Source organism: Festucalex cinctus, chromosome 2 (genome assembly GCF_051991245.1).
Source record: "Festucalex cinctus isolate MCC-2025b chromosome 2, RoL_Fcin_1.0, whole genome shotgun sequence".
NCBI classification, from domain to species: domain Eukaryota; kingdom Metazoa; phylum Chordata; class Actinopteri; order Syngnathiformes; family Syngnathidae; genus Festucalex; species Festucalex cinctus.
Window position 1 is genome coordinate 15,223,298 of NC_135412.1, and position 27,671 is coordinate 15,250,968.

The 27,671-nt window shown below is 40.1% G+C and overlaps 2 protein-coding genes across 6 annotated transcripts in view; one reads left to right on the forward strand and one right to left on the reverse strand.

Annotated features, from left to right (window-relative positions):
• The window catches only part of LOC144013854 (inactive dipeptidyl peptidase 10-like), a 31,777-nt gene extending 11,197 nt beyond the window's left edge, over positions 1 to 20,580 (forward strand). For 3 of the 4 annotated variants that reach the window (XM_077513161.1, XM_077513163.1, XM_077513162.1), the window contains exons 2-27: positions 824 to 938; positions 1,222 to 1,317; positions 7,148 to 7,242; positions 7,350 to 7,424; positions 7,852 to 7,904; positions 7,981 to 8,062; positions 9,438 to 9,558; positions 10,143 to 10,297; positions 11,120 to 11,211; positions 11,283 to 11,406; positions 11,631 to 11,669; positions 11,747 to 11,854; positions 11,919 to 12,010; positions 13,479 to 13,526; positions 13,604 to 13,722; positions 13,823 to 13,870; positions 14,690 to 14,788; positions 14,867 to 14,936; positions 15,337 to 15,465; positions 15,549 to 15,614; positions 16,883 to 16,937; positions 17,085 to 17,184; positions 17,320 to 17,378; positions 19,051 to 19,123; positions 19,202 to 19,275; positions 19,359 to 20,580. In XM_077513161.1, coding sequence (XP_077369287.1) covers positions 824 to 938; positions 1,222 to 1,317; positions 7,148 to 7,242; positions 7,350 to 7,424; positions 7,852 to 7,904; positions 7,981 to 8,062; positions 9,438 to 9,558; positions 10,143 to 10,297; positions 11,120 to 11,211; positions 11,283 to 11,406; positions 11,631 to 11,669; positions 11,747 to 11,854; positions 11,919 to 12,010; positions 13,479 to 13,526; positions 13,604 to 13,722; positions 13,823 to 13,870; positions 14,690 to 14,788; positions 14,867 to 14,936; positions 15,337 to 15,465; positions 15,549 to 15,614; positions 16,883 to 16,937; positions 17,085 to 17,184; positions 17,320 to 17,378; positions 19,051 to 19,123; positions 19,202 to 19,275; positions 19,359 to 19,490 — 2,319 coding nt within the window. In that variant the 3' untranslated portion in view covers positions 19,491 to 20,580. Of the gene's footprint in view, positions 1 to 823; positions 939 to 1,221; positions 1,318 to 7,147; positions 7,243 to 7,349; positions 7,425 to 7,851; positions 7,905 to 7,980; positions 8,063 to 9,437; positions 9,559 to 10,142; positions 10,298 to 11,119; positions 11,212 to 11,282; positions 11,407 to 11,630; positions 11,670 to 11,746; positions 11,855 to 11,918; positions 12,011 to 13,478; positions 13,527 to 13,603; positions 13,723 to 13,822; positions 13,871 to 14,689; positions 14,789 to 14,866; positions 14,937 to 15,336; positions 15,466 to 15,548; positions 15,615 to 16,882; positions 16,938 to 17,084; positions 17,185 to 17,319; positions 17,420 to 19,050; positions 19,124 to 19,201; positions 19,276 to 19,358 lie in introns of those variants that run through there. The other variant, XR_013282351.1, reaches the window with a different exon arrangement.
• A 1,123-nt stretch (positions 20,581 to 21,703) lies between these two features.
• LOC144013855 (tubulin alpha chain-like) lies at positions 21,704 to 27,016 on the reverse strand. 2 transcript variants are annotated; one of them, XM_077513164.1, is made up of 6 exons: positions 26,913 to 27,016; positions 26,740 to 26,830; positions 26,605 to 26,673; positions 24,718 to 24,940; positions 24,493 to 24,641; positions 21,704 to 22,880 (listed from the first exon to the last, which is right to left on the reverse strand). In XM_077513164.1, the coding sequence occupies exons 1-6, from the start codon at positions 27,011 to 27,013 to the stop codon at positions 21,903 to 21,905; spliced, it is 1,611 nt and encodes a 536-aa protein (XP_077369290.1). In that variant the 5' UTR covers positions 27,014 to 27,016; the 3' UTR covers positions 21,704 to 21,902. The 2 variants fall into 2 exon arrangements, with proteins under 2 accessions (XP_077369290.1, XP_077369291.1); XM_077513165.1 differs by lacking the exons at positions 26,605 to 26,673; positions 26,740 to 26,830 and having other exon boundaries at positions 26,913 to 27,001.
• Between the last annotated feature and the right edge of the window lie 655 nt (positions 27,017 to 27,671).

A 27,671-nucleotide genomic window follows, 5' to 3' on the forward strand; every position in this document is an offset into this window, starting at 1 on the left:
TATAACTTTATCAAGATTTCAATATTTTATGAACTATCCATTCTTTTATTGAAGAACAAAAATGACTGGTGAGTTAAATATTACAAGAGCTGTCAAATTAATGGATTAAAGTAATTGATTATCAAAATAATTAACAAGTATTTTAAATAATTAATTAATTGTTTGGATCCTTTTTTTTTCATTTAAAATTGTCCAAATCCTCTGATTTTAGCATATCAACAGTAATTTTTCACTGATTACCTTAGTCCTTCATGAAAGAAGGCTAATTATCATCTGTGTTTAATTTAATCAAAATAAGACATTTGCAAACGTCTTTTTTTAATTTGGAAAACAATGACCGAATCTGTAACATAGTACAGCATCGATCCGACCTTTTTTTTTTAATCGCTATACAATTATGAAGTACAAAATAACCACCAATCACTGGTTAATAAACAGTAATCAGGGCAAAAATGCTTTTGTAATACTGTACACTTTAATGCAAAATTAAAATAAATACGATTAGTCGATTAATCAATTGTATAATCCATAAATTAATCGATTCTAAAAATATCCACCCCCTTGATAATGCTATAATAATATAGCTATAATGCACCAAAAAATACCAACAAAATTTCATATATAGAGCTGTTTTAGTCGGGTTTTTGCTCAAACACATTTTCCCATTTATCTTCATTTATAATTTTGTAAAGTTCTGGTTTAATTAGCATAAATTACCATGAATACAACTTTGAAAATGTGTAGAATTTTGACACCCTATACTTAGACACAGAAATCTGAAGTTTTTATGAGTGTGTTGTGTTGCATGTGTCCTTGTCTACAGGAGTTTGTGGACATCAGCACCCCGCAAAGGAACTGGAAGGGCATCGCCATCTCTCTGCTGGTGATTGTGGCCGTCTGCTCGCTCATCACCATGTCTGTGGTCGTCCTCACACCTGGTAAATACCGACACATACCAGAAATGCCAATGGAATATGATATGAAAGACTAAAAGCTTGAAACGGACATGTTAAAAGAGAAAGTCAAATTTGACTATAAAATGTTGATATATTATGTATCTATTTGTTTTTAGATGGGGATTTATATTGAATAGCCCTAAAATTGACATGGATATTAATCACATAATTCACATTACTTCCCATTGGAAACATTCCGATCTTTTACATTTCACATATTTTGCTAACTCTATAGGTCTTTTTTTTTTCTTTTCCCTTTCTCTAGCCGATCTCCCAGGGAGCATCAAGTCTGCACTGACTGTAGACGATCTGTACTCTTCAGAGTTCACCGTGCACGACCCAGAAGTCACATGGATAAGTGGTGAGCACTCAAGAGAAAATTCTACATGCTAAATGCCATTAGGGAATTGTGCTCTAATGATACAAGTCTGCCTGCAAATGGGGCTAATTAGGATCCCATGGTCACACATAAAGATCATCAAATCTTAAATGATTGTTGAGACTCGGCACATAAAGAGAGAAAATCAGGCATTTCACATAATCTCATACAATATATTTCAAGACGTAAGATAGTCAAGCGTTTTACATCTTTTTTTTCTAACCTCCCCATTATCTTTTATGTCTGCAAAGCTAGAGTATAAAGTGGAAGAGAATTCTAAAAGTCTGCCTCATTTTCCACTACATGCCATATAGTGTAAAAATCTGTTTTTCTTGGAATAAAAATATCTTCAACTCAACATACTGGGAGCCATAACTTGTGAGCGGGAAGATAAAAATCTACCTCTGAAACAAAAGGTTTGGACTAGTTGACCTCACCTGATATCTCAGCTTTTAATGGCCACAATATTAGGCACACCTGCTTGAGTATGGAGTTAGAATCATGCCAAAACCCCATAAACACAAAACGTGTGATCTACGTACACAAAACTTGATCTACGTACACAAAACGTGATCTACATACACAAAACCTGATTTGCGTACACAAAACCTGATTTGCGTACACAAAAAGTGTAATCTACGTACACAAAACGTGATCTACGTACACAAAACCTGATCTACGTACACAAAACCTGATTCTACGTACACAAAACGTGACCTACGTACACAAAACGTGATGTACGTACACAAAACGTGAATCAACGTACACAAAACGTGATCTACACACACAAAGAAGCATTATATCTTTCAAGTGCAAAACATTTTTTTGCCTACATAAAAAGCAGTTCTACTTGTACAACTACGGATAAAAGTCACGTGACTTTTGGTAGTGATATTCTGCTGAGCAGTTCTACGTGCTGAAAACCCAAGATCCACACGCGCAAAGCCAGTGAACTTTACAGCAGGGGGCGCTGTTGAATCAGCGCTGTATAGAGAGAGTTCTTTTGCACTTGAAAGATATAATGCTTCTTTGTGTGTGTAGATCACGTTTTGTGTGCGTAGATCACATTTTGTGTTCGTAGATCACGTTTTTTGTGTTTACGGGGTTTTGCATGATTTTAACACCATACTTGAAGCAATATATTTTCCTTAATTATGTGTTTATTAATGTATTTGTCGTGTACATCGATATAGAATCATTGTTAGTCTGTTGAATATTTTGGAGGCAGCAACCTAAACACTGCAGTGAGAAGCGCTGATGATAACAGTGTTAAAATGTAAAAAAAAAAAAAATGTTCATTGACACACATTCACTTGCTGGAGGCTTCGCTTTGTACGTCGTCTCTGCAGGTGACTGATTGTTTTAATTAAAGGCATTCGTCATGGCTGCTGCTTTTAGTTCACACAACACAAGACAGATTGTAGGCATCTCGTGCTGGAATTAACTCAACTAATCTTTTCTCCAAACAAGGACACAGTTTGAAGGGCAGGTTTTACCATATTCAGTTATTAGATCTACAAAGAAATACTTCATGAGCAAAACATTTGTTGATCTCATTTCAATCAGTCAAGCTGATTGAGTATGGATCCATTCAAGGGCGAATAACTTGGTACCAATGAGGCCTCTTGCAGTCCCACTCACTTCCTAACTGTCTCTATACATCTGTAAATGTACATTTTAAGCCATCATGCAACCCCAAGTGTACACTAAAGTCCATTGCACTGAATGAGAGAAGGCCACAATGAATGTTTGATTATACAGAAAATGCAGCTGTGTTTTATCATCCTATCGACGATCTGTCCAAAGAAAAGATCAATACGACGTGTCCCTGATGAAGATTTAGAAACACAGAGGCAGATGTTCTGCTAACTTGCGCTGCAGAAAGATAATATTGAAATTTTTTTGTCCATTGAGCAGAGGTGGGTAATCCAGGTCCAGAAAGTAAAAACCCTGCCACAGTTTGGCTTTAGTCACAGGAGGCTCTACTTGACCGATTGATAAGTAACTCGTTTACCTGCTGGTTGATTAGATGCACCTGTGACTAAAGCCAAACTGTGGCAGGGTTTTTACTTTCTGGACCTGGATTACCCACTTCTGCCATTGAGGATGGCGGTTGTTTTACTTGCTGGTTGAGATGGATGATGCAGTCACAAGATGCAGGGATGTGATGGCAATCGTTGTGTCTTCAAAGTGTTGTAGTTGTTACATTTAAACTCAGCTGCTACTGCTTTTGCTTCCAAGCGATATCTTCAAGATGTGTAGACAAACATGAGCACAAGATACCCGAAGACACTTCAAAAAGAAGTTTGCAACCCTTCTGATTATACAAATCCCTTCCAGGCCCCTTTAGAGAAATTAAGCTGTGGTGGAGTGCTCATTGAAGCTTGTGCATGCCAATCAAAGGTTGAATACCAACAAGTTGTAATATTTCAGCATTACTAACCATGACAAAAATATTCAAGCAAATCTTATTTCACGCTGAACAGAGCACATTCCACCTAAGTGGATGGTTGTGTATGCCGTATCCTGTGATTGGCCGACGACCAGTCAAGGGTGTATCACACCTCAAAGTCAGCTGGGACTGGCTCCAGCTCACCCAAGGTCCGTAATGAGGAAAAGCGGTGGAGAAGATGGATAAACGAATAGATGTTCACAAATAAACACAGGTGTCAAATCCAGGTCCAGAAAGTAAAAGCCCTGCCAGTTTAGTTTTAGCCCAAGATGCTACCTAGCTAGCTCCTAAGGTGCTAGTTTACCTGCTAGGGAGCTAGCTAGCTAGCTAGCTAGCTAGTTAGCCAGCATCTGGGGCTAAAGCCAAACTTGTCAGGCTATGGCAAAAATCGAGGACTCAGGTGCAGAAAGTTAGGCCACCAAGGCAGATGTTTAACAAAAAACCACCTCACTCTGAGGGGAAAACAAAAATAAGGGCTATGAAAAGGAAAACTAAGGGCACTCCAAAAGGGAGGATATCTAAACTACAACAAAAGACTAAGCTGTAGTGATGTGCTTCTCGGGTCGAATCCCTGAAGCGTGTGCCGAGTAATGCAGATGAGTGGTTCATGAACGGCGTGTCAATGCGTGTGTTGATGACGTACGTGGTGACGTTTGAAGCCCCACGAAGCAGGTGTACCACGTGACTGATTCAGGAAATGATTCGCTAGGTTTGAGTGTAGTTCGAAATAAAAGCGGCAAAGAAACGCTATGGATTCCCCTTCACTTTTTGTGTTTTCGGGTCCCTTATTGCGCTACTTTTTTTGCTTTTGGCATTCGATTTGACGAGCTTCTTTTTGCGATGGAACCAGCAAGAAAGAGATTTTCCCTTGTTTAGGAGCACTTTGAGCAGATCTCACCTCAGAAGGTAATGCACTGTAATTACGGTACTATTTTAACAGATTCCAATAATAAAATAAAATAAAATGTGACAACACATAAAATTCACATTTTTCTGTTCACAGTTGAAAGTCCCCTTCAGCACAGGGAATCACAGAAATATACGCGTCCAATTCTATACAAACTTGCTATCTCATATCGATGCACCCCTGCTTCATCAGTACCATGTGAAAGAGTTTTTTTCCAAAGCAGGTGAAATTCTCTGCAAAAAAAAAAAAAAAAGAAACCGCCTGAGTCCAAAAACTTCGGAAAAAAATAGTTTTTAAATAAAAATGAATAAGCACTTTATTTTACCTCCTTATTTCACATTTTCACTTGTTGCATAAGCACAAACATAGACAAAGTAACACAGAACAATTCATGTTAAAACACTCTTCAAATATATATTCTTTTGTATTTAGAGCATGATTTACACCCCACCATTTTATTGCATGCACCAAGCATGTTATACATTTTTCTGTCCACATGATGGCGTAGTCGAGGAAATGAATCATCTTGAAGCCCCTATGTGTGTGTGAAGCATTTCACTGCAGGGCTTCACTGCTTTACGGGGCTTCATTTTGCCATCACTACTAAGCTGTGGCTATGAAAAGTACAAACAAAAGTTTCTCACACGAGACAAACAATAGCAAGGCTGTGGCTGGGCTTGGGTGATCAAGACGAAACACTTTGGCACAAGATACGGGAGACGCAGACTATTTAACACATGAGGGTAATGGGAAACAGGTGGACACAATCAGGAATCAGGGTTGACACTGATACCACATGAGGAAGGGCAAGTGACTTGAAACGAGAGGAGAGTCAGGATCTTCAAAATAAAACAGGAAATAACAAGAAAGAAAAACCCTAGATAGGACAACCTCACCGCGGTGTGACAAAACTGTGGCAGGGCTTTAACTTTCTGGATCTGGATTTGACACCTCTGACATCAGAAACACAAATCAATTGAGCCAACTAGTCTGGAACAAGCAATATTAAATCAACTGATTCTCTTTAAACGCGGTGAGATGTCAAATTAATCAGTGATAGGATACATGGACAGTAATCCGGAAACAGATTAGCATCTTTACAAAAAAAAAAAAAAAAAAAACAGTCCCAATTCTTCAATTTGATTCTGTCAGCGGGATTGTGATGTGGGTGAAAATCTGAGAGCCGAAACCTCGTGAAAGACCAGCTGGAGGCTGAGTGTCGCATTGACTGAAAGATCAACACCTTCACCTCGACTTTTCATCTCGTCTTTCTGTATTAAAATAGTTGTCGGTCTCTTGAGTGGAATCTCAAAGTTAAGAATAAACATTGGAGTCTGGCAAAGTTGAGTACATAGAGCTTTATTGTCTCACACTGTCAAAAGCACGAGTTCCCCTGCAGGAAGAATTAATTTTCCTCAGACAGTATTGTACAGTATATAGTCTAATGCACTGCAGGCATGAAGATGCCTGATATAGGCGTCCACTGATGGTGTCCTCTTCTTTGTCCTAAATGGAGTCTGTTTGTATCTGTTGGTATCAACAAATCCTAAGGCACCTTGTTTTTAAAAAGAGATTTAGCTTTTTTTAGCTAGCACAAGGTTACGGAGATTTCAAAGAAAAATACACAACAATTGTAACCTTAGACACTGCAAATGTGATGTTATACACCTGTGAACTCTTGTACCTTTACCGGCATCAACATGTTGAGTTATACAGAATTTACTGACTTTACAATATGCTGCCTTTTGTCACAATATCATAACTTGCCCAAAAATATCCTGACTGTTTATGTTCCTCTGGAACATTAGAAGGAATTTTAGACATACTGTACAATAAAATTGCTTTTGAGCTAAATGAAAGAAAAAAATGAAAAAAATACACCACAATGTGCTAACGCTGGATTATACATTCCTTCATATTTTCAGCAGCTTGGAGGCTTCTTTTCAAATTATTTGCACTTCAAACTGCAAACAGTCAACAACAGACTCTTCAACAAACAGTCTGTGACTACGGTTTAGGGAATTCTACATTCACCTCAACATTTAAAGACATTATGAGTTAGGAGAGAGGGATAAGTATGACCTTCAAAAATAAAGGACAAAGAATAAACAAGGCAGCGTGCTCAAAGATGCCCTTTGAGGTCTTCCTGTGTTGTCAGCAGCATCACGGACACCACTTAATCATTATGTTACCATAGGAACTGTCCACTGCCCTCTCATTGGCAACAGGTTTAGTGCCAAAAAACACTTTTATATAGCTTGGAATATAAATGTGGCATCTAAGCTGATTTTCTTGACATGTAAAATATTGCTTTGAAGGAACACGCCACACATGCATACTGTAACTATGGAAACATACAAGATGCCTTAAAGGCCAGGCAGAGATAAGAAATGAATGCATGTTTAATGTTACCAAGAAATCATACAATACACTTTTCTTGTTGTGCTGCTCAGATTCTGAAGTCGTGTACAGGAACCGAGATAACAATGTTGTGAAATTTGATTTCACCCTCAACGAGACGCAAGTCCTGCTTAGCAACACGACCTTTGTGAGTTGCTTTCCCCGTTTCTGCTGTTTGTATTTGAAGTATTTCTACGAAATATGCACACAGACCTGCTTTTGCATTAGGTCAAACTTTTTTTTTGTACTCATCAGGTGTCCTTCAAGGTGGCAAAGTACTCACTCTCGGCAGACCTTCAATATGCGCTCTTTGCTTATGACGTCAAACGGGTGGGCATTGTCATCACTCTGGCATCTTCATTTGTCTTCCCTTTTGTAGTCACGTTGTGCGTCAACATTATTGGAATTGACTTGAATCAAAGAGTTTTTTTTATTACAATGTGCTACTCGCACATACACACCGGCTGTGAATGTAATCCTACCACCTGCACTCAACAGATGTGCACTGATTTTTGAGTGTGTGTGTTTTGTTTGTTTTATTCATATTTCATTTTTTTTTCTTGATACGTTTCACAGTTCACGCTTTGTTTGCCCTTGTTTATGCCTAGTCCTCAAGGATAAGGCTTTCTTTTTTCTTCACACATACTGTAGAGGTCTGACAGTAAATTCTAATGATGTCTTGCACAATGTGGGTCACCTTCGTGTGTCTGCATAAGTGAGTTTTTGCGTTGTATGATGGATTTGCCTCTCTTTACAGATGTACAGATATTCCTACCAGGCTTCCTACATCGTTTACAACATATACACCCGGTAGGTTTGTGTGTTCTCTTTGGCCTGATCATGCCTTCTGGCGATGGTGTTTCTTCATATTTCGGTGTGCTTTTAGGGAGGTTTGGGAACTAAACCCTCCAGAAGTGTCCAATGCTGTGCTGCAGTGTGCGGCGTGGGGGAAACAAGGACAACAACTGGTAGCGATGCACCAATACTTTTTTTTTTTTTTTTTCAAAGATGGATTAAGTATACAACCCCTAGCAAAAAGTATGGAATCACCAGTCTTGGACGAGCACTCACTCAGATGTTTTATTCTGTAGATCAAACTCAGATAAAAAGCATGAAACAGTCGTAAGGTCATTCCAAAGTGCAACAACATGGCTTTCAGAAACACTAATAGAAATGAAGAAAAAACATTGTGCTGGTCAGTAAATGTTACTTTTATAGAGCAAGTGCAGGGAAATAAATATGGAATCACTCTATTCTGAGGAAAAAAAATATATGGAATCATGAAAAAACAGACAATGAAAAAACATCAAAACACATCACTAGTATTTAGTTGCACCACCTCTGGCTTGTATGACAGCTTGCAGTCTCTGAGGCATGGACTTGATGAGTGACAATCAGTATTCTTCATCAATCTGGTGCCAACTCTCTTTGATTGTAGTTGCCAGATCATCTTTGCAGATCGGAGCTTTGCTGTGGACCATTTTTTTCCATTTCCACCACAGGTTTTCAATTGGGTTGAGATCTGGGATATTTGCAGGCCATGACATTGACATCTCCCTTGTTGGAGCCGTGATTCTTGCCAATCCACTTGGTCCAGCAGCCCTCCAAGGTGTGATAATTGCACTGTTTTTAACTGCTGACTAACGAACAGATGTAATTTGAGGCAGGTGCCCAATTAAGGACAGGAAATTGACTGGGTGTGTCCTTATTTTCTGCTCAAAATGGAGTGATTCCATATTTTTTTTCCTCAGAATGGAGTGATTCCATATTTATTTCCCTGCACTTGCTCTATAAAAGTAACATTTACTGACCAGCACAATGTTTTTTCTTCATTTCTTTTAGTGTTTCTGAAAGCCAAGATGTTGCACTTTGGAATGACCTTACGACTGTTTCATGCTTTTTATCTGAGTTTGATCTACAGATTAAAACATCTGAGTGAGTGCTCGTCCAAGACTGGTGATTCCATACTTTTTGCTAGGGGTTGTACAAGTATTTACATTTCAGTATTCGCTAATAGCAAGTATACTATTACTTGATTATGTCTTGCAGGTGTGATACAGGTGTTATATTTGAACCGAATGTTCTGCAAAAAGCTCACTCATTCAAATATAACACTTTAGAATAACATTCTCACTCCAAACCAAGAAGCTTAAGCATGCTTCTTCTTTTCTCTTTCTTTTCTTTTTTCTTTTTGCAATGTGGCTATGTTTTTTGTTTTTGTTTTTCCCCCTCACTTTTCTTTACTTGTAGCATTCCCAAGATCTTTTCACAATATTCTCCCGCAGAATCCTATATGAGTGTCGTTTTGAAGTTAACGCGCCTCTTCTTCTTCTTCCATCTAAGATGTACATTTTTGAGAACAACATCTACTACCAGTCGGACGTGAGGAGCAACTCCCTGAGGATCACCTCTTCTGGCATGGATGGTGTCATCTTCAACGGGCTTGCTGACTGGCTTTACGAAGGTGTGAGTCATCTCCCACGTTAACCTGTCAATCTGAACAACTAGACGAGGCACAACAAGACATCCTGTCTGACAATCCGAGGTTTCTTTTGTGCGGATATTCAAGTACTTATGCGTACTAATAGTATAGTTCTTGTGTATGTTTTTATTTATTTTTGATAAGCAAACAATTTTATTTATTGTGGGAATGCTGAAGCATATGTTATTGTGATTTTATTCTCCACACTTTTTTGCAGTGTAACAACTCCCAGACAATAAGGCTTAGATTGGCATGAAATACAGTCAATGACTGTCTCACCACTAAACAGATACATATAGTAATTGTCAATTAATACCAAAGATGGTGGCAAAGCACTGCTTTTTTCCCCCCATTTTTTTCCCCACAAAATGGCATCAAATCACTTTTGTCTAAATGAAGCTATACTCAGTACTGCTAATTAAAAGTCATTATATGTTGTCTGATCAGATGCAATGCACTCGGATACAAAACAACACACAAAGGAAACTTAAAAAAAATAAAAATAAAAAAGTGTCTTAAGGAAGCACTAACACGATAATAACACAAGGGCGTATGTTTGCCATCAGAGGAGATTCTGCACTCGCACTTGGCCCACTGGTGGTCCCCTGATGGCGAGAAACTGGCTTTCCTCACCATCAACGACACATTGGTACCCAACATGGCCCTGGCCCAGTTCACGGGCAGCACCTACCCTCGAGGACTCCAGTATCCGTATCCCATGGTGAGAGCAAAATACATTGTTAATAATAGAGATGGGATATTTTTCATTTAACTTATATTGTGCAATGCGTTTTAATTTCACCAATTAAGTGTTTTTTCTTGTAATTTTCCTATATTTAATTGCAGTGTTGATGTTTCAAATATGCATGTTACAGAGACTTACAATAACATTAAATTGATTTGATTGGGTTAGGGTTACGGTTAACTGTAAAGAATTGACTGTAGAATTTACAGTCTATCTGGCGCCTATCTCAGCTGTAAAAATCTGTAGCATATTACTGTAAATGTACAATTTATTACTGTATATTTTAGTTAAGTATTTTACAATTAATTACTGTATATAAATTACAGTTACTTAGAATACAGTAAGTAAAAATCTGTAGCATATTACTGTAATTGTGTTTACTTTATTACTGTATATATAAATTTAGTTACTCTGTATGAAATCGAATTGGTCGATAATTGCCCCTAATTTTCGGCAAATTTCTTTATTATCTGGTTTATCTGTTTGATGTCAAATTGGTCGATAATTACCGATAATTATTGACCACCGATATTATCGTGCATCCCTAATGTATGTGTGTGTATATGTATATATATGTATATATATATATATATATATATATATATATATATATATATATAGTAAAAAAAAGTACAGTAATATGCTGTATTTTATTTATTTATTTTTTACCGAAATTTAACTGAAATTTTACAATAATTAGTTGGCAGGTTTTTTTGCCTGTTATTCTATGTAAATAATGTTAATCATGATGGTGTTATTTGAATTTTTTTATTTTTTTTTTATTTTTTGTTCCATCAGGCTGGTCAGGCAAACCCTGCGGTCAAGCTGTCTGTTGTCAATCTCTTCGGGGTAACGCACACTGTGGAGCTGCAGCCTCCCAATCAGATAAGGTAACCCGAATCAAACTCATGCACCCACAAAACACAAAAGCCCTCAGTCTCATTGGGCTGCTCCTCTGCAGGGATTTCTACATCACCATGGTGAAGTGGATCAGTAACACGCACCTCGCCGTGCGCTGGCTTACTCGGGCCCAGAATGCATCAGTGCTGACAGTGTGCGCCGCCGCCGTAGGAGTCTGCCTCGCGGTGCGTACTTCTCATTCCGCTTACGTTTCGCAGGATTCCATGCCTCACATTAGCCTCTCGTTGACTTCCGCGGGAGGGGGGTGTATAGATTTAGAAAATGATACCTTTACGCTTGTATCAGCATCCTTGCTTGCTTTTATTTTCTGCCAAACACAATAACAATTCGGAGAGCACTGCGCTCACCACGGTTGCATGTTTAACTTGCACTTTAATTTGGGCTTCAGAGGCATGAGGACTCTGCAGATACATGGATCTCCAGGCAGGTGAGTCTGCACAGTTGCCATTTCCTCACATTCCTCGAAAGCCATTAAAATGTTTGGTTTTTTTTCCTCCTCCACAGAACCAGGAGCCTCTATTTTCTAAAGACATAAGCAGGTTTTTTCTTGCTGTACCTGAGAGACAAGGAGGTCAGGGTGAATTCCACCACATCGCCATGTTCACCAAAAAGGTGCACAAATTAAACAGGACACAATTGAAAAACAGAATAAATAATAAACTATTTTCTTTTTTAGCTTCAAGGCAACGAGAATGAGATTGAGCACATAACATCTGGTGCCTGGGAGGTGACGCAAATTGTGTCTTACGATGAAAACAAGCAGGTCATGTATGTTTCCTATGTGACTTTATGACCTAGCGGCTAGCGCTAATGTTAATGTGTTTGTCTATAACAGTGACATCCAAACTATGGTGCCGGAGCAATTTTGATACAGTTGTCGTATTTTAAATTTGTTAACTTATTTTGCAGCTCGTGGCACATACTAAAACTAAGAATTGACTCAGCTTGCAACAATACTTTTTACAAGAAGAAAACTCTCACTTCCTTGTTTTCCACCAATCACACGTGGCTGCACCTCGGAGCACTCACTGCTTTGGTTGGGATAGTTCAGTGCAGTACATTTGTGTGGTTAATTTTGTCCTTTCCACTGGTGTGTTGATTTATTAAAAGGGTTGGAGTGGATGGGAGGTGAGCAGTGCAAAAACACATGTGAATGAACTATATGAAATGCAGAGGTGGCAAATCCAAGTCCAGAAAGTAAAAATCCTGCCAAAGTTTGGCATTAGCCCCAAGTGCTAGCAAGCTAGCTCCCCGCGTACTTGTTTACCTACTAGGGAGCTAGCTAGCTAGCTAGCACAAGGGGCTAAAGCCAAACTGTGGCAGGATTTTTACTTTCTGGACCTATATATATAGATATATATATGTTCAATAAACTTCAAACTTCAGACCTGTATTTGCCATTTCTGGTGAAATGTGACTGTTGCTGCTCAGTACAGGGGTGGATCTATCTTTACAAAAAGCCTCAAAAATACTTGAAATTTTGCCATCATTTGTTGCTGTTGTTATTTATTTATTTATTTATGTAAATATGGTGTATCCCCGTCTTCACTTTCCACTTCCTTCTTTCTGTTCCTTGTTTGTGTTTTGGGTGTCAGTCGGACAGACGTTTGGCCCATTAGCATTTGACAGGTTTTGTTTTGCAGTTTTGTTGTGATGCTGATGGCCTCATTCAGGTCTGTTGGAGTCACACCTGAAACAAATTAGAAAAAAGGAAGTGGAGATTGACTTTTGGGACATCCTGTGTAGTGTAGCTATATACTGTGTTGGTGTATGTTTTAATCATTCTTTTACTAGGAGTGTCAGGTGATTAAAGTTTTAATCACAATCGCATGACTTCAATAGTTAACTTATTATTAATCACAAATTTTATATCCCTTCTAAATGTACAATGAAATGTGCAATAAAGCTTTTATTATTAAATTTCTCACTTCTTAAATTTGACATGGACGTGTCTGCTGCGTTTCGACTGGAATTCTTCCAGTACAGGCTTCCTAAGTAACAGGTGGTCATTAATTGCGCGTTAAAAAAATTAGTGGCGTTAAAACAACTTTAATTTAAACTAGCTCAAAATTAACGCACTAATTTTGACACCCCTATCTTTTACATATCTTTATTACACTGATGTAATGGCAAAGTAAGCTGAAGGTTTTCTTTCGTTGTGTATGTGGCCCTTTACAAGAAAAGATTTGGCCACCCCTGTTTATATGGTGTAAATGAGCTGATGTCCTCCACTCAGATACTTCCTGAGCACAGAAGAATCTGCACAACAGAGGCATTTATACAGGTAACTATACACGGATTTCACCCTCTCATTGCATTTGGCTCTTCCTTCTTCCAACATGTGCATGTGCTTTCTGCCAGTGTGTCCACGCTGGGTGGGTTTCCACGACAATGCCTCACCTGTGGACTCCGTGAAGGGTGCACATTCTTTGAGGCTAACATCAGCCCCAACTCGGAACGCACCATCCTGCATTGCAAAGGCAAATCTCTTAATATGGTCTTGACGGTGACCTGTTTTCATGTTCACAAAGACACTTTTAGCTTGTCTTGTCTGCTTTTCTTCTCTTGTGGCACTCGCAGGTCCAGGAGTTCCATCGGTACTGCTTCTTAGTTTGGATGAGGTGGAATGTGAGTGTATTCATCCAGACTTACTGGAATGCCACTTGTGCAAAGACCTGTATGGACAAAAGTATTCGGGCACACCTCTTAACTCATTCACTCCCAGCCATTTTCACAGAAGCAGTCTCGTTCGCTCCCGGCTGTTTTACTGGATTTTGACTGATTTTGCAAGGCACACAGAATATTGTGTTCTATTGCTATAAAAAGATGGAACCTATCAAAAGAAAGATTAAAGTCTCTTCTTTCATCAGGAAGAAAAAAGTATGTTTCTATCTGTTTCCGTTTTGCAGCAATTAGCATAAGAAGAGAGCTAAGTTTCATGAATTTTCACAAATCTATTCAAAATTGTAAGTAATTGAGCTTTTTTTCTACATGGCCCTGGTTGATCTCCTTTGCTCTGCTGCCACCTGCTGGCCGTTTGTGTAATAACTACCATTTCTGCAACCGTTCTTTGCAGTTGAGAGGCTGCATCAAAGCCTTCTGTATGCTCTAGCATAAAAAAAAACCAAAACAAAAAAAAACAAAAAAAACGTATAAATACGTCTTTGGGACACGTAGAACATTTTTTTAAAAAACGCATTTACACGTTATTGGGAGCAAATGAGTTAATCAATTTATGAATAGTTTATTTAAAATGAGTGCTCGCAGCAAAAACAGAATTTATGCACAAACTTACAAAGTCAATGATAAAGCTACACATCACGCACTCTATGACAAAAAAAGGGCAAATTAATGCAACAATTTTGTTCTACTTTTTAAGAAGTATAATTTATTGTTTGTTTTTTTTCATTGTCCCCTGTTTTTGTTTTTATGCCCATCTTCCATCAGCCTATTTCATCCTGGAGAACAATCTCCCTCTGTGGCCGCTGCTGTCCACCAAAAGAATGGTTCAGACCCAAATCCACACCGTCCATCATAACAACTTTGGTAGGAATGAGATGCGCATGCAAAGGTTCTTATAACGATGCGAGACGGAGTCACACGGCTGCGCTCTCTCACATCTAGAGCTGCCTGTGAAGCTCCTCCTTCCTCTTGACTTCTCCGAGTCCTTCCTCTACGGCCTTCTGCTCATCATGTGAGGATCGCGTTTGCATTCACTGCACCGTCCACTGTGACCTTCCTGCTCTCTGACGAGCCACCATAGCTGCAGGCTGCACATCTCTCAAATGAACTTAAAATAACAGGGATGTCTCATATCAGAGCTTTATTACCATTGTAGCCTTGTGAATATTTTAATTTAAAATCTGATACGATAGCTATTTTAAGCACATCACATAATCATTAGCACTGACTATTTTGTTAGTGGCCAGAGGTTATCTGATCTTGTACTAATCAATCTAGTGTGCCATTAAGGGGTTTTAGAAAAAAATTTCCCAATTAACCTTTTTTTTTTTTTAAATGATTATCATGATATTTTTAGCTGTTAACAGGACGTTGTTTTGTCTCTACCCGCTAACATGGCTTTCTCCCAATAGCGGCAGCTCTCCTGGTGAACAGGCAGTCACGGAGGAGTTTAGTCTGGACTGGGACAGGGTGCTGGTGGGGTCGGAGGAGGTGATTGTGGCTCGGCTCGACGGTCGGGGTTCGGGGTTCCGAGGTCAAAGGTATGCGAATTGTTTTCAAGTTTGAAGAATGTCAGTGTATTGTCCAGTAGGATGCACTGCTCATTGTAGCTTTCACCTTGCAGAATGTTGCATCAGCTCCACCACAACATTGGGCAGGCGGACGTTGAGGACCAGATAGCAGCTCTAGCGTACGTACTATTTCAAGGAAAAAAATATAATAATAAAAAAACAAGCTCAATGGAAGGAAAGCAAAAAGTGAGTCATTGGGAAGTCATTTAAGGCATTTTCTTCTTCAAATATACTAAAAAAAAATATACCCCAAAAAATTTTTGCTTCCATTTTTTATGGAATGAACTCAAAGATCTAAAACTTCTGCCACATACACAATATCACAATTTTTCTCAAATATTGCTCACAAACCAGTCTAAATCTGTGATCGCGAGCGCTTCTCTTTTGCCGAGATTGTCGTGTGCTGCAGGTTGGATCCCAAAGCGCAGACGCAAATAAGGTTTTAACTCTTTATTTACACAACTTGACTAAACGAAAAACAACGAGCATGCATCGAGAATCACGAGACACCAAGCCCCCTTGGGCTATGGAGGTGCACTGAGGAACAGAGTTAACAGAAGCAATAATCCGACAAACACACACACATCTCAGACAGCTACTACAGACAGTGAATCGATCTGATTGGTTGTGACTAAGTAAAGGATTAAAGATTGACATCACAAAGCTCCTGACATCACATAGCTGTCACATAACTTAAAACCAGTTGAAACTAGATGCTGTTACATCAATTCCAAACAGACACTTGACCTGACGGTCATGAACTCAAACTTAACCCTGGCCTGACCCAGACATGACAGAGATAACCATCCTACCTCAACAGGTGTGCCATATCAATATGCTGATTTGACACCATGATTGGTACACAGGTGTGCTGCCCACAATAAAAGCCACTCCGAACGGTGCAGTTTTGTTGTTTCATTGAGGGGCGGGGGGGATTGGTTGGTTGCATGGGGACCCAAAAAAACAATACTAACTGGTCCACAGACACACCCCAATGAAACAAAAGTGCTCCTTTCAGAGTAACCATTTATTGTAGGTAAGGCACACCTGTATCTAATCAACATCTTGATATGGCACAAATGTGAGGTCACAGGTGGGATAAAGGAGAAGTGCTCACTATTACAGATTTAGACTGGTTTGTAAACAATATTTGAGAGAAATTGTGATATTAATTGTGTATGTGGAAAAAAGTTTTCAATCTTTGGGTTCATCTCTTAAAAAAATGGGAGAAAAACCAAAACTTCTGTGTTTATATTATTGTTGAGTATAGATTGTGATAGGAAACCAACTGTTTTTAAGCTGAATAACAAATGATTTATGCATTTTTTATTTTATTTTCTTAGAATCATGAAAAAGCATCATGATAAACTGATTCTTTTCTCTCCAGGTACTTGGTGAAGCTTCCCTTCATCGATCCAACCAGGGTTGGCATTTTTGGAGAGGTCTGAGCTGTTCAGATTTCTGTTTCTTCATCTTTTGAATATACAATGGCGCCTTGAGATACAAGTTTAATTTGTTCAAAGTCACGTTCGGAGAATACATTCATGAAGTCAAATTCTTCTTAAACCTCAAATCATCTTTCCCTGCAGGACTATGGCGGCTACCTGACGCTAATGCTACTCAAGTCAACTGAGGGGACGATCCGATGCGCTGCCGCTCAGGCTCCTGTTGTTGACTGGACCATGTATGGTGAGTTTGGTTAATTCAGGTCCTCGTCCTCCGCATAGAGTTTAAATATAGATCACACTAAAATTTCCATATTTCCCATGTTGATGTGCTTTTATCTGTAATGAATCTAATTCTCTTCCTCTTTATTGCTTCCAGCTTCAGCATTCTCAGAGCGATATTTTGGCATGCCTTCAACTGAGGAGAACAGATATCAAGTGAGCTGCTTCTAGCTACCAATTTCCATTGAAAGTTTGAGGTCAGGGTTTTAAAGTTCTTCCACACCAAACTAATCCCAGCATGCCTTTATGGACCCTTACCACGTACACTCCAACAGAAAATTTAGTTGACATGTGGAACACAATTTTCTGTACACATTCTGGGTTGTTGTCTTTAGCTCAAAGGGAAGATGTCCTTTTGATGAGGGGGAATACACCACAGCCCACCAAGTGAAGGTCGCAGACAGTTTTCTTCTAAGTGGGTTGCGATGAAATGGGCCAGAGTGCTCTATTTATATGACAGTGGGAGGGGGGGTTGCTCTTCAAGTGACATCCAAAGACTGAGGACAGGGTGAACGGACAATAATCAGCGGGATGTCAAACCTGTCTGTGAAATGAAAGGAAGAACAGTGCCTTGAAGCAGCTGTCTACGTCCTGATGAAATCCCAGCTGTGCGCTTTGAGATTTTGTTTTCATCCTCCCTGAGCAATGCATCCATGTAAAATGGCTGTTAGTCCGGCAGAGAAAAACAACAGATGCACCGATTTGTGGCCATTTCACATTCCACTTCATTTCCAGTCAGGTGGCTGCAGGCTGCGCTCATTTCTTTGGTTTTACTTTTCAAGACATTTTTTTCCGACTTACCACAATTCTATCTACATTTTTTTGTCATGACTAGGGTCATGCAAGGGTTATGTTTACTGTCGTGACTGGGGTCATGCAAGGGTTATGTTTACTGTCGTGACTGGGGTGATGCAAGGGTTATGTTTACTGGCATGACTAGGGTCATGCAAGGGTTATGCTTACTGTCATGACTAGAGTCATGCAAGGGTTATGTTTACTGTCGTGACTGGGATCATGCAAGGGTTATGTTTACTGTCGTGACTGGGGTGATGCAAGAGTTTTGTTTACTGGCATGACTAGGGTCATGCAAGGGTTATGCTTACTGTTATGACTAGGTTCATGCAAGGGTTATGCTTACTGTCATGACTAAGGTCATGCAAGGGTTATGTTTACTGTCATGACTAGGATCAGGCAAGGGTTATGTTTGGGCCATGCAAGGGTTATGTTATGAGTCATGACCGTTGTTTTGAACTGAGGTCAAGTCTCTGTTTTGAACTGATGTAACCAGCATCTAGTTCCAACTGGTCAGAAGCTGGTGTGGTGTCAGGAATATTTAATCCTTTAACTGGGCAACGGCCAATCAGATAATTATAACGTCAGTCCTGTTACCTACATGTCTAGCCACAACCAATCAGATCGATTCGCTGTCTATATAAGACTGTCTGAGAAGTGTGTGTTTTTTGTCGGATTATTACCTTAGTTCCTCTGTGCAGCTCCACAGCCTAAGTTCGCTTAGCGTCTCGTGATTCTGGATACATTCCCGTTGTTTCTCGTCTAGTCAAGTTTGTTCTACGCCTCTCGATGCTATGCGAATTAAGAGTTAAAATCTCATTTGTGTCTGCGTTTTTTGGATCCAACCTCAGTGCATAACATTTTTAGTGCATTTCCTCTGCTCAAACATAAAATCTGAGGCACCATGTCCTCCTGTCCTCCACCAGTGCATAAAATAGTCTCAATTGTGTTCTATAGTAAAATTGATTTAAAAATGTGGTAATAAAAGCTTGACATTGTGCTGTTAATGAATTGAAGTTTCTTTTCATCGCAACAGATGTCCAAAGTTCTCCCAGACATGAAAGGCCTGCAGGGTGGAACTCTGTTTCTCGCCCATGGGACCGCTGATGGTAGCTTCACACATACACGGCACGCACGCACATTTCCATTAGCAGCACTGGATGTAAACATTTTGTGCTTTTCCTCAGCAAATGTTCACTTTCAGCACTCAGCGGAGCTCATCAAGCACTTGATCAGGGTGGGAGCCAACTACACCATGCAGGTACCATCAGTGTCATAACTGGAAGTATAACTAAATAGTTTCGCAAAACTATTTATTTATTTATTCATTGCTTTCTGGGACAGATCTACCCTGATGAGGGCCACTTCTTGTCGAGACGCAGCCAGAGTCAGCTGAGGCACTCATTGATTGGTTATTTTAGAGGTTGTCTGTTGGATGCGTCGTCGTTACTTGACCGGCAAGCGCAAGATGAGTGAGGAGCTCCACGGAAGAATAATGTGTGTGTGTGTGGGGGTGTGCGGGGGTGCGTGGGTGTGTGCGTGTGTGTGTGTGTGTGTGTTTTATACTTTGAGCACAATATTTGATGGACAAGTAACTGCGGATTTAGAACAGGGGTGTTCAAACTATCTTCCCAAAGCAGCAGAAAGTACAGATAAACTGCAGGAGGTTAAACAGTCTTCAACCCTAATTTATTAAATGTTAAAACCAATAAAACATTTATACCCCCACTTTTTCAACATCCACACTTTTTTTTTAAGTAGTAGAGAGCTGAATGAATGGCAGGCTGCTAATGAAGTTTGGACACTCCTGGTTGAGAAGATAAATAAAAAAAATAATAAAATAAAATATATATATATATATATACATATCCCTGTTGTAGGATTGACGTCATCAGATCCTGTTTTTAGCACCTCAAAGTGTTGTTAAAGAAAATGTGTGCATAGTGTGCGACCAAAACTGATCAATGATGTTGGTGGTGTGAGTCACCACCACTGTGCACTTAAGAGTTGACTGTGTTAAAAGTGGTCGGCTCAGTCTTCAGAATGTGAATTTTGTTAAATGTGTTATGTTAATTTAAAGTCACTCAGTGTTGGGGTTTACTTTTTTGTGAGCGTGAAACTATAGCTTTAGAGTTACTGCGTTAATGTTTTTATGTTCATGTCACATTGCTGGTTGCCCTTTAACAGATTATCGTGTGTGTAACAAGATCTTATCCTTCAAAACTATTTTCTATAAGAATAAACTTAAATAACTTTACAGTTCTGTTGGTCTTTTCCAGACCAAGCCAGGCAAAAGCTATTGAGATTTAGCAAAGCGAGGACTCGTCTTGTTGTGCTGAACAAGTTATTAAGAGGATCCAAACAGATGCAAATAAACAAAATAAAATAGATATAGACAGTTAATAACAGAAAGCTGTGGAGCTAGAAACATGTGGTTCTCAATGCTCAGTGTCTCATTTGTGATGTGGAAATATGTTAATTGTTAATAGTAAATGACTTAGGCATATAATGTAAAAATTCCAACAGTGATATCACACATGCTATAAATAAATGAATGTAAAAATGTTGGATGTTTTCTGTTGAATGCACCACTTAGATTCTCACATCTGGTTTAGTGTAGATTTGAAAGAAAAGAAGAAAAAAGGACAATTTGGACTCATCAGTGTGACTGTGCAGGGGGTTGTCATGACAACCATTTTGGTATCATTTCTCAAGTCATATTCACACTTACGTTCTCCAATTGAAGAGAGAGTAACTCATCCCATGCAGGATCTAACATTTACCTTTCACGTCCGCCTTCATGACCTTTAGAAATCACCCACCTGCGCAGCCTTCGTTGCGTCGAACCAATTACGAAGCCAGCTTGAAGGTCTCTTCCAGTGTGCAAGCACAGAAAAACCAGCACCTTTAGTTGTGACTATTATGAGTTTGTTCTGAGCTGAGGTTTATCCCTCTTTTTCCACAGAGGAAATCTATCATACTTCTTTGTGTTCACCACAAGACAGGCACCATTATGTTTGTTTGTTTTTATTCATGGTGAGCTGGAGCTTATCCCAGTTCTTTTTGGGTACAATATGGAGTTTGTCCATTTACTCACACAATTCACTTTACAGGGAGTCCTCAAGTTAAAGCGCACTCGACATAAGACGTTTCAACTTTACAACACTTACGCCCACCATTTTGACTCCTCATCTGCCATATAGCCCGCAGTGTTTTCCCCTTGTCCACTATTTAGCCTTTAGCTTGTGCGAGGATCTTGGGCTCTTTCACCCCCCCCCCACACACATCTTGGCCCCAAAGAAGAAAGGTATGTTTGGTCCAGCCAAAAGAAAAGCAATTACCATGAAAACAAAGCTAGACATAAAAAGATTGCAGAAAGCAGAGACACCGACGAACATGGGCAAAGACTTGGGTTTCAGTCGGACAGCATCTTATGTATTTTAGAGGTTTTTTTTTTTTTTTTTTTTTTAAATGTAAATTATTTTGACTTTAATGGGGAAAATCGACATGTCAAAATTTGGGTTTACTGTACATCCATAGTATAGGAATAGAACTCAGACGTAACTCGAGGACTCCATGTAGTGTTAATGTATTTTTATTACTAAAGTCTTTCAAAATATTTTCTATTATTATGTACCTATCAATGATAATTGCACACTAACAGAATTGCTGGAAAAAAGCAACAGAAGCAAATGTAAATGTTTTTATTTGAAAAGAAGGCACAAAACATGTTTCTTTCAAAGGAGAGTCAACACAAGAAAAAACAAAAAAACAAAAACATGATGGGACTGAGCTCTTTACATACTTGAGACTAGTATTAAGAGTGTTTTAGTTGACACAACATACCAGCCATTAATATCCCGAATCAGTCCACAAGGTGTTACTTTTCTAAAACTCCTCCCCTTCTTCATCGTCTTGCTCCAAAGAGTCGATACCCACCTCCTCGTAGTCTTTCTCCAGGGCAGCCATGTCCTCCCTGGCCTCGGAGAACTCGCCCTCCTCCATCCCCTCGCCGACATACCAGTGCACAAAGGCCCTCTTGGCGTACATCAGGTCAAACTTGTGGTCCAGTCGGGCCCAGGCCTCGGCGATGGCCGTGGTGTTGCTCAGCATGCACACGGCCCTCTGGACCTTGGCCAGGTCCCCTCCTGGAACCACAGTGGGAGGCTGGTAGTTGATGCCCACCTTGAAGCCGGTGGGACACCAGTCAACAAACTGGATGGAGCGCTTGGTTTTGATGTTGCTGATAGCCACGTTGACATCTTTGGGCACGACGTCGCCGCGGTACAGCAGACAGCACGCCATGTACTTGCCGTGCCGAGGGTCGCATTTCACCATCTGATTGGCCGGTTCGAAGCAGGAGCTGGTGATCTCCGCCACGGTCAGCTGCTCGTGGTACGCCTTCTCCGCCGAGATGACGGGGGCGTAGGTCGCCAGAGGGAAGTGGATGCGCGGGTAGGGCACCAGGTTGGTCTGAAACTCGGTCAGGTCCACGTTCAGGGCTCCGTCGAAGCGCAGCGAGGCGGTGATGGAGGAGACGATCTGACTGATGAGTCGATTCAGGTTGGTGTACGATGGACGGTCTATGTCCAGGTTCCTGCGGCAGATATCGTAGATGGCCTCGTTGTCCACCATGAAGGCGCAGTCCGAGTGCTCCAGAGTGGTGTGTGTTGTCAGAATGGAGTTGTACGGCTCCACCACAGCAGTCGACACCTGAGGAGCCGGATAGATGGCGAACTCCAGCTTGGACTTCTTGCCAAAGTCCACTGAGAGACGTTCCATCAACAGAGAAGTGAATCCAGAGCCGGTTCCTCCTCCAAAGGAGTGGAACACAAGGAACCCTTGGAGGCCAGTGCACTGGTCAGACTGAAAGAGAACCAAACATTTTTATTTGTGATTTTATTCTCTCTATGGGGCACATATTGAAAACTGATGATTTTTGAATTAATTGTATAGCAACATTTGTGTCTCTGGAGAGTCTGTCTACCCATCAAGTGTGAAATTGCATAACCAAATTAAACTTGTGTGAGTGCGGTATAGTTATATTCAAAAATATTATGGGCCTATTTAGAATTATATTTTACCCATCGGGCATTTGATGTTAATTTATAGTGCAACCCATGTTCATCGGGTAGTCATTTTGTTTTATTGTGGATTCCATAGAGGTTGCAATTATAAGGCCGACCAGCAGAGGGCAACGTTCACTATTTAGTGAGCATGGCCTTCAATGAGCTTCGCATTCTAAAAGCAAACAACAGACAAACACAAGGTGGAAACAGCCATGTATGTGAAGGTCATGAATAAAACATCACAAAAAAAAAAGAACAAAAAAAACAAAAAACACATCACAGTTGGCGTTTTTCAGAAACTAAATAAAAACCCTTAAAAATTTAAATGTGAGACTGCATTCTGCACCACACTACATGAGCTTCTTGGTTCCGAAAACGTGTCTGCGATGAACGAGCTGCTCTGAAGTTTTGAGTATTAAATGTAGATGTTAAGTGCATTACAATTAATTTATTAAGGTCACCCAGAAGTGATAATGTGGACAATATGTCAATTTCCTGATAGGCCGGACTGGTATGTGTTAAGTTATGGATTTGTTTTGAAACCAGTGAATAAAGTTAAATGAGTGATATTTAAATTTATCACCTTCCCATAATTGTACTGCTACTTGTAACAGAAGCAAAGTATGATGGGAGAACCTATTCCTAGAATGAATAGGTTATAAAAATTAATAAATAAAAAGTAAGAGCTAACAGGATATGTTCTGCCCAAATTGCTGATTTAACAGTGTTTGATACATCTGCCTTGTTAAGTGTCTTAGCCCATGTTGTGTACACTTGGCTTTTTGTCCATTTTAAATGGCTTTTGTTACCGATAAATAATCCCCTACCGTCATCTTGTAAGCAGATTCAATTGTAATTCTGATTTTTCAGAATTGTAATTCTGATTTTTGCTTTCACAACAGGTATATGGATATTGTTATAAGTAGGGGTGTGCAAAAAAAAAAAAAAAAAAAAAAAAGAAAAAAAAAGAAAAGAAAAAAAAATCGATTCAGAAAAGAATTACATTTTTATCCAAAAATCGATTTTATTTAAATTAGAAATGAATAAGAAGGGGAAAAGGCACTTGTATCCCACATGCTGTTTTTGTGGAAAAAGGCACTTACAATACAAAATTAATGTCATTACAGAACTGGTAGGACCCCATCAAGGGCTTTGATAAGAGTGAGGACTCAATGGTGTTTGTTAGAAATATATTCATGATTTTGTTACAGGTGAAATTTGGCCTGAGGCTTTCACACTCAAGGTAAAACCTCAACCCCCAACACTAATCAGCTGAGGGACTACTGAACTATTGCATGGCCACCGAGTTTGGAGTAAATAAGATAGAACATCTGCAACTTTTGTGTGCTTGACCTTTTTTGAAAACAGGAAAATGACAAAAGTCCATTTGTTGTTTTGCCTCATCTCACCAACTTGCGGATCCTGCCCAGGACAGAGTCAATGTGCTCCTTTCCAACCGTGTAATGACCACGTGCGTAGTTGTTGGCGGCATCCTCCTTCCCAGAGATGAGCTGCTCAGGGTGGAAGAGCTGACGATATGTACCTGTGCGCACCTCATCTGCAAGAGAATAGCAAAATGTCAATAAAAAGAGACTCTGAAATGAGTTTCATACAAGACTGATAGTCCAACTTACCAATGACGGTGGGCTCCAGGTCGACAAAGATTGCTCTGGGAACGTACTTGCCCGTGCCGGTCTCACTAAAAAAAGTGGTGAAGGAATCATCAGAGGCTCCTGCGGGCCTGACCTCGTGCATGTGGCCGTCTGGCTGGATGCCGTGCTCCAGGCAGTACAGCTCCCAGCAGGTGTTGCCCATCTGGACGCCAGCCTGACCAACGTGGATGGAGATGCACTCGCGCTGCAGGGGGTGAAGGACAGTTGACTTAAATACAGGCGCAAGTTTCATTTTCTTCCAACTCGTCCAGAATAAGTAAGCAGGAAGTAGAGTGGACCTGACCTACAAAAGCGAGTGGCGATAAGCACATACAGCTAAATAAGGGCATATGCTTCCACACCCTGCTCAGGAATTTTGAAGTTTGTGTTTTTTTTATTATTATTTTTGAAAGACAGGGCAGGGGAGGAAGAGGGAGGTGCGAACACACCGTGTTAAAACAAGTCAAGTCTCATCATTTGGGAGTAGTCTGGCCTGAAGCAGTTCAACTAAAATAGCTCAGAATTTTTGATGATATCAAAAATCCTCAACTGGAGGATTGCAATGTAACAGTAGAGAAGCACCTCACTGTCAACAAGTCGCTTTTTAACAAAAACAACAAAATTGTGTACGTTTTGGCTCGTGAATTCATTCAGAGGGGGAGGGGACGTGACTCACGGAAATGTTTGTGTTGTTGTGAAATTCCTGCCTCTCTCCCTTTCGCTCGCCCTCTGCAGATAGTCAGGCCTAAAACACGTCCACAATGAATCGCCTTGTGTTTTTCCATTGACGCCACAAGCGGCGTAACAGCTGCCTGGTGTGCATCCAAAACTTTCAGAGCAGCACAGAATCACTTGCATAAGATTTTTGTTCTGCATATCCTAGCCTTGACCTTTGCCCTCTCTTGTCCTCCCAAAAGGGGCTTGCTAAGTATGGAGGCAGCAGCCAGCTAAGCTATTTTGAGGGATTCACTCTGCAGCTGCACCGCATATGGATGCCATTATCATCAACAAAAGCTACCCCCACTTGAAATATTATGAATATTAAACAATCATAAAAAAAAAAAAAGTGTGATCATAAAAAGTTACGTAAAACCTCAAATATACTTGAATATTGAGAACACGGCCTAATGTCTCTGTTTCCACACCCGTCTGATCTTTATTCAGCCCATGAGGGGGATTATCTGCTTCTTGTGTCTCACCCTCGCTGGAAAAGAAAATGTTTGAAGTAGTAGTCACAACATAGAGAAATGTTGACCTACATCCAATATAAATCACTCTTCACGCCACACACCATCACTTCCTTCCCTGCATTTTGTGTCCTGAATGGTTCAGCAGGAAGTGTCACCAGTTCAAAAGATGCACCAATCATCAGTCTTTCTCAACGAGCTGTAAACGTTACAACACACTCTGATCCCGCCTAAAGTTGAGGTCAGTGCCCTACCCAACTAATACTGAACAATGAAGTGTGTCTCTTTTGAGTTTGAATAAACTCGGATCCATTGTTTTACCACACTTACTTGCAAATTGACCTATTTTTTGAAGACATTTGTGTGAAACCTGTGAGCCAGGTTTATCAGGTTAGTAGCAAACAAGACAAATAGAATTTATAAAAGTCACATCAGCATTCCTAGGCAGCAAAGCGAGCGCGTAAGCCCTCCCGTCCAGGCCTCAAGCCCCCATATGGAAAGTGTTAACCTTCACCAAAGCCACAGTCACATGCCTGTTGGCGCCCTTCTACTGCTTCCTGTGCTTCGCACACATACTTCTATTCTATGGGCGAGCTGATGTGGCACTTTCGAGCCAATAAGAAGAAAACGAGCATGCCACAACACCAAATACTGACAATAGTAACAATAAACACAAACTCACCATTCTGTCGTTTACAATATCCTTTTTTGTAAAAATAAAAGTTAAAACCAGATGGTCCTCACAGTGTACCTATAATGAGATCTCTGTGAGTGAAGTTCCATCAGTGTCGCACACACATATACTTTTATAACTGACACAGGGGGCGGAGGCAGGGGTGGAGCCTGGCCCTGCAGTAGCATTTCCACCCAGATTGGCCTCCACTCTGAGAGCACACTTCCTGGATTTCCTTTTCAGACCAAGAGCAAAGTGTTGATTGATTTACTCAGCGCTATATTCACTGTACAACCGTTACTCTTATGACACCTTACTTCGGTGGTGTCAAAGTCTGGTCCTCGAGGGCCTGAGTGAGTCCAGCATGTTTTCGAGGTTTCCCCACGTTCAAACACAGCTGATTCATATTTAAACTCATCAGCAAGCTCTGCAGGTGCCTGATAATGATCCTAATCATTGAATCAGGTGTGTTGGAATAGATAATCCTCGAAAACATGCAGGCTCAGGGCCTCGAGGACCGGACTCTGACACATGTGCCTTAACAGTAGCCATATACCTTTATCAAGCATTTTTGAAAAACAGATTTGAAAAAAAAAAAAAAAAACCTTCATAGTGTGCCACAAAACTAACGATACATACGCTTCCTTTTTTTCTATTTTGTTACAGGTATCAGTCAAACAGACGTGAAGCTTTTCAGCATTTAACGGTTTGCAATTTTGGTAAACATCATTCATTCCCTCACCCATGCAACCAGATCTAACTGTAAAAACCTTGTAAATGAGTTGTATAAATTAGCATTTGCTAAACTCTATATGCTCAAAATCAACCGCAAGCTTTTTTTGGCCCTGTTAAAGAAACTAATAAAATCAAATAAACTCTTAGAGCAGGTGTTTCCACAAAACGATGGAAAGTCTATCTGGAATGATGCACTGGAATTCAACATTAACAAAAACTTAATTAGTGGATGCTTTGGAGAGTGATACAGATTTACCCAGACTGTTGTTTGGGTTCAAGCGGAAGATTTGGATGCTCATGCATTCATGAACACAGATCGCCTATAAATACAACCCTTTTGC